General features: G+C 46.2%; 1 protein-coding gene across 1 annotated transcript in view; it reads right to left on the reverse strand.

The window, feature by feature from the left end:
* Positions 1–5,039, reverse strand: part of LOC144487485 (complement factor B-like) — a 50,850-nt gene extending 45,811 nt beyond the window's left edge. The window contains exon 1 of the mRNA XM_078205579.1: positions 4,919–5,039. Within this exon, the coding sequence (XP_078061705.1) occupies positions 4,919–4,979 (61 nt within the window). The 5' untranslated portion in view covers positions 4,980–5,039. The remainder of the gene's footprint in view (positions 1–4,918) is intronic.
* Positions 5,040–8,076: the final 3,037 nt, after the last annotated feature.

The raw sequence follows: 8,076 nt of genomic DNA on the forward strand, positions 1-8,076 counted from the left end.
AACCTACCTCTGACATCTGTCCTATATCTCTCACCCCTCAATTTAAAGCTATGTCCCCTTGTGTTAGCCATCACCATCCAAGGAAAAAGGCTCTCACTATCCACCCTATCTAATCCTCTTGTATGCCTCTATTAAGTCACATCTTAACCTTCTTCTCTCAAACGAAAACAACCTCAAGTCCCTCAGCCTTTCCTCATAAGACCTTCCCACCATACCAGGCAACATCCTGGTAAATCTCCTCTGCATCCTTTCCAATGCTTCCACATCCTTCCGATAATGCGGCGAACAGAACTGTACGCAATACTCCAAGTGCGGCCGCACCAGAGTTTTGTACAGTTGCAGCATGACCTCCTGGCTCCGAAACTCAATCCCTCTACCAATAAAAGCTAACACTCCGTACGCCTTCCTAACAACCCTATCAACCTGGGTGCCAACTTTCAGGGATCTATGCACATGGGCACCGAGATCTCTCTGCTCATCCACACTACCAAGTATCTTACAAAGAACAAAGAACAATACAGCACAGGAACAGGCCCTTCGGCCCTCCAAGCCCGTGCCGCTCCCTGGTCCAAACTAGACCATTCTTTTGTATCCCTCCATTCCCACTCCGTTCATATGGCTATCTAGATAAGTCTTAAACGTTCCCAGTGTGTCCGCCTCCACCACCTTGCCTGGCAGCGCATTCCAGGCCCCCACCACCCTCTGTGTAAAATATTTCCTTCTGATATCTGTGTTAAACCTCCCCCCCTTCACCTTGAACCTATGACCCCTCGTGAACGTCACCACCGACCTGGGGAAAAGGTTCCCACCGTTCACCCTATCTATGCCTTTCATAATTTTATACACCTCTATTAAGTCTCCCCTCATCCTCCGTCTTTCCAGGGAGAACAACCCCAGTTTACCCAATCTCTCCTCATAACTCAGCCCCTCCATACCAGGCAACATCCTGGTAAACCTCCTCTGTACTCTCTCCAAAGCCTCCATGTCCTTCTGGTAGTGTGGCGACCAGAACTGGACGCAGTATTCCAAATGCGGCCGAACCAACGTTCTATACATCTGCAACATCAGACCCCAACTTTTATACTCTATGCCCCGTCCTATAAAGGCAAGCATGCCATGTGCCTTCTTCACCACCTTCTCCACCTGTGACGTCACCTTCAAGGATCTGTGGACTTGCACACCCAGGTCCCTCTGCGTATCTACACCCTTTATGGTTCTGCCATTTATCGTATAGCTCCTCCCTACATTATTTCTACCAAAATGCATCACTTCGCATTTATCAGGATTGAACTCCATCTGCCATTTCTTTGCCCAAATTTCCAGCCTATCTATAATCCTTCTGTAGCTTCTGACAATGCTCCTCACTATCTGCAAGTCCTGCCAATTTTGTGTCGTCTGCAAACTTACTGATCACCCCAGTTACACCTTCTTCCAGATCGTTTATATAAATCACAAACAGCAGAGGTCCCAATACAGAGCCCTGCGGAACACCACTAGTCACAGGCCTCCAGCCGGGAAAAAGACCCTTCCACTACCACCCTCTGTCTTCTGTGACCAAGCCAGTTCTCCACCCATCTAGCCACCTCCCCCTTTATCCCATGAGATCCAACCTTTTTCACCAGCCTACCATGAGGGACTTTGTCAAACGCTTTACTAAAGTCCATATAGACGACATCCACGGCCCTTCCCTCGTCAACCATTCTGGTCACTTCTTCAAAAAACTCCACCAGGTTAGTGAGGCATGACCTCCCCCTTACCATTCGCCCAGTACTCTGTAATCCTGTTACTCCTTCCAAAGTGAATCACCTCACACTTTTCCGCATTGAACTCCATTTGCCACCTCTCAGACCAGCTCTGCAGCTTATCTATGTCCCTCTGTAACCTGCAACAACCTTCCACACTGTCCACAACTCCACTGACTTTAGTGTCATCCGCAAATTTACTAACCCATCCTTCTACGCCCTCATCCAGGTCATTTATGAAAATGACAAACAGCGGTGGCCCCAAAACAGATCCTTGTGGTACACCACTAGTAACTGAACTCCAGGATGAACATTTCCCATCAACCACCACCCTCTGTCTCTTACAGCTAGCTAATTCCTGATCCAAACCGCTAAATCACCCTCAATCCTATGTGTCTGTATCCTTCGTTATACACTTTGGAGGAAATAATAACAAATGGGATTACTATCTCAATGGAAACAAATTAAAACATGCTACCGTGCAAAGGGACCTGGGGGTCCTTGTGCATGAGACGCAAAAGCCCAGTCTGCAGGTACAACAGGTGATCAAGAAGGCAAATGGGATGTTGGCCTATATTGCAAGGGGGATAGAATATAAAAGCAGGGATGTCTTGATGCACCTGTACAGGGCATTGGTGAGGCCGCAGCTGGAATACTGTGTGCAGTATTGGTCCCCTTATATGAGGAAGGATATATTGGCATTGGAGGGAGTGCAGAGAAGGTTCACCAGGTTGATACCGGAGATGAGGGGTTTGGATTATGAGGAGAGGCTGAGGAGATTGGGTTTGTACTCGTTGGAGTTTAGAAGGATGAGGGGGGATCTTATGGAGACTTATAAGATAATGCGGGGGCTGGATAGGGTGGAGGCGGAGAGATTCTTTCCACTTAGTAAGGAAGTTAAAACTAGAGGACACAGCCTCAAAATAAAGGGGGGTCGGTTTAAGACAGAGTTGAGGAGGAACTTCTTCTCCCAGAGGGTGGTGAATCTCTGGAATTCTCTGCCCACTGAGGTGGTGGAGGCTACCTCGCTGAATATGTTTAAAGCGCGGATGGATGGATTCCTGATCGGTAAGGGAATTAAGGGTTATGGGTATCAGGCGCGTAAGTGGTACTGATCCACGTCAGATCAGCCATGATCTTATTGAATGGTGGGGCAGGCTCGAGGGGCTAGATGGCCTACTCCTGCTCCTATTTCTTATGTTCTTATGTTCTTATGTTCTGCAATAGCTTACCGTAGGGAACCTCATCAAATGCTTTACTGAAATCCAGATACACCACATCAACTGCTTTACCCTCACCCACCTCTTTGGTCACCTTCTCAAAGAACTCAATAAGGTTTGTGAGGCACGACCTACCCTTCACAAAACCGTGCTGACTATCCCTAATCAAATTATTCCTTTCTGGATGATTATAAATCCTATCTCTTATAATCCTTTCCAAAACTTTGCCCACAACAGAAGTAAGGCTCACCGGTCTATAATTACCAGGGTTGTCTCTACTCCCCTTCTTGACCAAGGGGACAACATTTGCTATCCTCCAGTCTTCTGGCACTATTCTTGTAGACAATGATGACATAAAGATCAAAGCCAAAGGCTCTGCAATCTCCTCCCTAGCCTCCCAGAGAATCCTAGGATAAATCTCATCCGGCCCAGGGGACTTATCTATTTTCACACTTTCCAGAATTGCTAACACCTCCTCCTTATTAACCTCAATCCCGTCTCGTCCAATAGCCTGTATCTCTCTATTCTCCTCGACAACATTGTCTTTTTCCTGCGTGAATACTGACGAAAAATATTCATTTAGAGCCTCTCCTACCTCTTCAGGCTCCACGCACAACTTCCCACTACTGTCCTTTACTGGCCCTAATCTTACCCTAAGGATGCACTCGCTCACACAGACACGCATACTCACTGCACACACAAAAACACACACACACGGCTACATTCTGCAATGCCCACTGCTCCCCCACACACATACAAAATCATGCACACACATAAGTACACGCACGCAACAACACACGGACAAGCCACTGCCATCCCAACACACACACACGCACGCACTCACACACGCACGCACGCACATGCAAACACGTGCACAGACTTGCTCGCAACTACGTACTGGTACACCCACATGCTCACGGACAAACACACACATACATAGGCACACAGGCATAGGATGGCATGGTGGCACAAAGGTTAGCACTGCTGCCTCACAGCGCCAGAGACCCAGGTTTGATTCCCAGCTTGGGTCACTGTCTGTGTGGAGTCTGCACATTCTGCGTGGAGGGAGGGAGTTTTCTGAGGGATACGGAGGGAGATTTCTGAGGGATATGGAGGGAGGATGGAGGGCATTCTCTGAGGGGATGGGTGAGGCTGGGGATTGTTTACCGAGGGATAGGAATACTCGGTTGTTACATTATCAGGAGGCAGTTTTTCTGAGCTGAGAGGGAGTTTGGAAATCTCACAACCAGTAATTCGAAAAGATTTACCGAAAGATTATAAATATGAGAAAGGATTGAGCAGACTGAGGCAATCTTGTCTGGAAAAGAGAAGGCTGAGGGATGAACTGATAAAAGGGCTTTAAAATTAAGGAAGGTTTTGATCGAGTGGACGGAGAGAAGATGTTCCCACTTGACGAATGGGATTGGAACTGAATGAGGGGGAGGTCAATATATAAAATTTCCGAAAAAAAACTCCAATCAGGAGACGTTACCCTGAGAGTTCTGAAACCGCAGTACTCGCTCCCACATGGGATGTTCAAGGTGAATGGTATAGATCACAGAAATCATAGAATTCCTACAGTGTAGAAGGAGGCCATTCGGCCCATCGATTCTGCATTGACCACAATCCCATCCAGGGCCTATCCCCGTAACCCCATACATTTACCCTGCAAACAAGCCGGGAATCGAACTAAGGTCCCTGGCACTGTGAGGCAGCAGTGCTAACCACTGTGCCACCATGCATACAAGTTTGTCTTTTAAAAGCATTTCGACAGCTAAATGGGTAAGATGGGTCTCGAGGGCTATGGGCCAAATGCGGGCAAAAGGGACGAGCTTAGTGGTAAAAACTGGGTGGCATGGACAAGTTGTGCCGAAGGGCCTCTTTCCATGCTGTAAACCTTCATGGCTCTATGAAACACTTGTCTTCCTGTTCATTTGATTTGCAGAGTTTACTTACCTTGTGAGGCACTCACAAGAAAGACAAAGAGGCTCAAAGAAGCAATCCTGACCAGTCCCATTCCAATCCCTCCACTGGCTAGTTTTCCACTGAGACCTTCAGGTTGATTAATGAATAACTTTCCAGTAATGTCAGTGTAAATAGGGGCAGGCTGGCCAGTGGATTTACTTAATAGATAACATTTTCTTTAACTTCACTGCGATCACTCATGTTGTGCCAGGTATCTAACATTGTTAATCAATCTCCCTGTAAATAGAGCAAGTTAAACAAACTCAGATTGACATGGCTGAGGCCCTCTTGTGCTACCCAGAAGACCAGAAGGCTATGGGATCATAGTTTGAGGATAAGGGTGTAATGACGTCAATCAGGCCAATGACGTTGGCCTATTGGAATATGAACTCCCTGATTAAGGATCCAATTGATGGGCCAATCAGGGAGAGTTTGCCTTGTATTTAACCGGGAGTGTCAGTTCTTTTGGCATCTCTGGAGGAGGACTGTTAGCTTGCTGCTTACTGCTGTTAGAGTTTGTAAATAAAGGGATTTTGGTGAAGGAACGTCTGGCTCTGCAGACTTATTACAAAGAGGTAAACCTTTTAGGACTGAGGTGAGGAGAAATTTCTTCACCCAAAGAGTGGTGAATGTGTGGAATTCACTACCACAGAAAGTCGTTGAGGCCAAAACGGTGTGTGATTTCAAGAAGAAATTAGATATAGCTCTTGGGGCTGAAGGGATCAAAGAATATGATGAGGGAGGGGCTATCAGGATATTGAATTTAAGATTAGCCATGATCATAATGAATGACGGAGCAGGCTCAAAGGGCCGATTGGCTACTCCTGCTTCTAGTGTCTATGTTTTAATGAGCAGGAGTAGGCCTTTCGGCCCATCGAGTCTGCTTCACTATTCAATGAGATCCTGGCTGATCTGATATAATCCTCAGCCCCACTTTCCTGCCTTATCTCCATAACCCTTGACTCCCTGACCGATTAAAAATCTGTCTATCTCAGTCTTGAACAGACTTAAAGACTCAGCCTCTGAAACCCTCTGCAGTAAAGAATTCCACAGATTCACTACCTCTGAGAGAAGAAATTCCTCCTCATCTTCGTCTTAAATGGGCGACACCCTTACTCGGAGATTATGCCTTCTGGTCCTAGACTCTCCCACAAGGGTAAACAACCTCTCAGCATCTACCCTGTAAAGTCCCCTGAGAATCCGATACGTCTCAATAAGGTCACCTCTCATTCTTCTAAACTCTAATGAGTACAGGCCCAACCTACTTAGCCTCACCTCATAGGAAATTCCCTCCGTATCCAGAATCAACCTAGTGAACCTTCTCTGGATTGCCTCTAATGCCAGTATATCTTTCCTTAGATAAGGGGACAGAACTGTTCTCAGTATTGCGGGTGTGGTCTATCTAGTGTCTTGTATAGTTCTAGGAAGACCGCCTTATTTTTACACTCCATTCACTTTGAAATAAAGGCCAACATTCCATCTCTCTTCCCCATCACGTGCACTCCATCTTGTACGGCCAGAGAATATCTCCTCGTGCTTTCAGGACTTGATGGGATTCTTCAGAGTTTGTGTAATTTCCTTAAGTACTGCAATTTGTAAAAAACATTAATATTCATTTGTAGTTCCATGTACATCATAGACATAGGAATGTGGAGTTGAGGCACGATCTTACAGAATGGCGGAAGAGGCTCGAGTTGCCAAGGGGACTAAACCTTCTCCTGAGGGTGGCACAGTGGTTAGCATTGCTGCCTCACAGTGCCAGGAACCCAGGTTCAATTTCCACTTGGGTGACTGTCTGTGTGGAGTCTGCACCGTCTCTCTGACAGAGCATCCCATCCTACTTGAAACTCCACATATTTAACCCGATAATCCCTCTAATGTACACACCTTGGGACACCAATCAAGCTAACCTGCACACCTTTGGACTTGTGGATGAAACTGAAGCACCCGTAGGAAGCCCACGCAGACACGGGGAGAACGTGCAAACTCCACACGGACAGTCTAGGACCCCAACTACTATGCAATCGCAAATTAATGCATCATTCAGTATTTTATAATTGCAGCTTTCTGCCAGTCTGTATAGATAATTGATAAAAGAATCTATGCTTTTCCCTGATCTTTGCTTTGACTTGTTAAATTTCACCTGTTCTATAATTGCATTTTTACAACCTGCAATTAAATGCCTGGAGGACATCACCATAAGAGCTTGAAGTCTCATTGAATCCCTGTCTTGCTATCACGTCATTGTCAATAGCTCCAATTGTCTGGAGTAAAGTGTTGACCAAATCCTTTTGTCCCCTTTTGTGCAAACCAGAAGCGGTTATATACCTGGAAATCCTCTTTCTCCAGCTTCCCCATGCTGAGCTTGTTACAGGCTGTCAGTACTTTGGAAGGAATCTCGGAGTGGCAATGTAAATTCCATGTTAGTACCAATCTCACGTACTTGCTGTTGCTGCTTCACAGGTGTTGCTTGTTGATTCTGGTTTGTGTTCACTGCTGTCTGTCTCTCATCTTGCATCTGTTGCATTTGCAAAGCTCCAAACTATTTTGGTGAGCCTTCAATCCATTTCTTTCATCTCCCGCCAGATCTTGCTTAATTAATCATGTGCTAGAATTATCATCGTTACATCAGCATCAAGTGCTTCCGATGTTAACCCTTATTGTACAGGGAATGCCACAGAGCTGATGTGTCACTCTGCTCCTTCTCTATCGGTTGCCACATCAATGTGAATGTGATGCCCTGTATAGAACATAGTCCAGTTATACTGGGGTTAAAATCAGCCTGGGATAGTGTTGACCAACTGTGCAAAATGTGGTTGCTCCAAACCGTCAGGTCACTGATGGAGCAGGTAAGGAGTATGTCAACAAACAATTACATTTCCGGGTTAGGTGGATTGGCCAGACTAAATTCTCCCTCAATGTCAGGGGCCCTAGCTAGGGTAAATGTATAGGGTTATGGGGACAGGGCCTGGGTGGGATTGTGGTCGGTGCAGACACGATGGGCCAAATGGCCTCCTTCTATGATTCTATGAAATGAAATCAGTTGAGATTGGAAGCCAATCATATCCTCACAGGATCAGAGAAGATGGGGGATGTGGAGTGGGTGCTGTTATCATGACCATTTTTGACAGTGTCAATGACACGTTGTT

The sequence above is a fragment of the Mustelus asterias genome, unplaced genomic scaffold, assembly GCF_964213995.1.
Source record: "Mustelus asterias unplaced genomic scaffold, sMusAst1.hap1.1 HAP1_SCAFFOLD_835, whole genome shotgun sequence".
Lineage (NCBI taxonomy): Eukaryota > Metazoa > Chordata > Chondrichthyes > Carcharhiniformes > Triakidae > Mustelus > Mustelus asterias.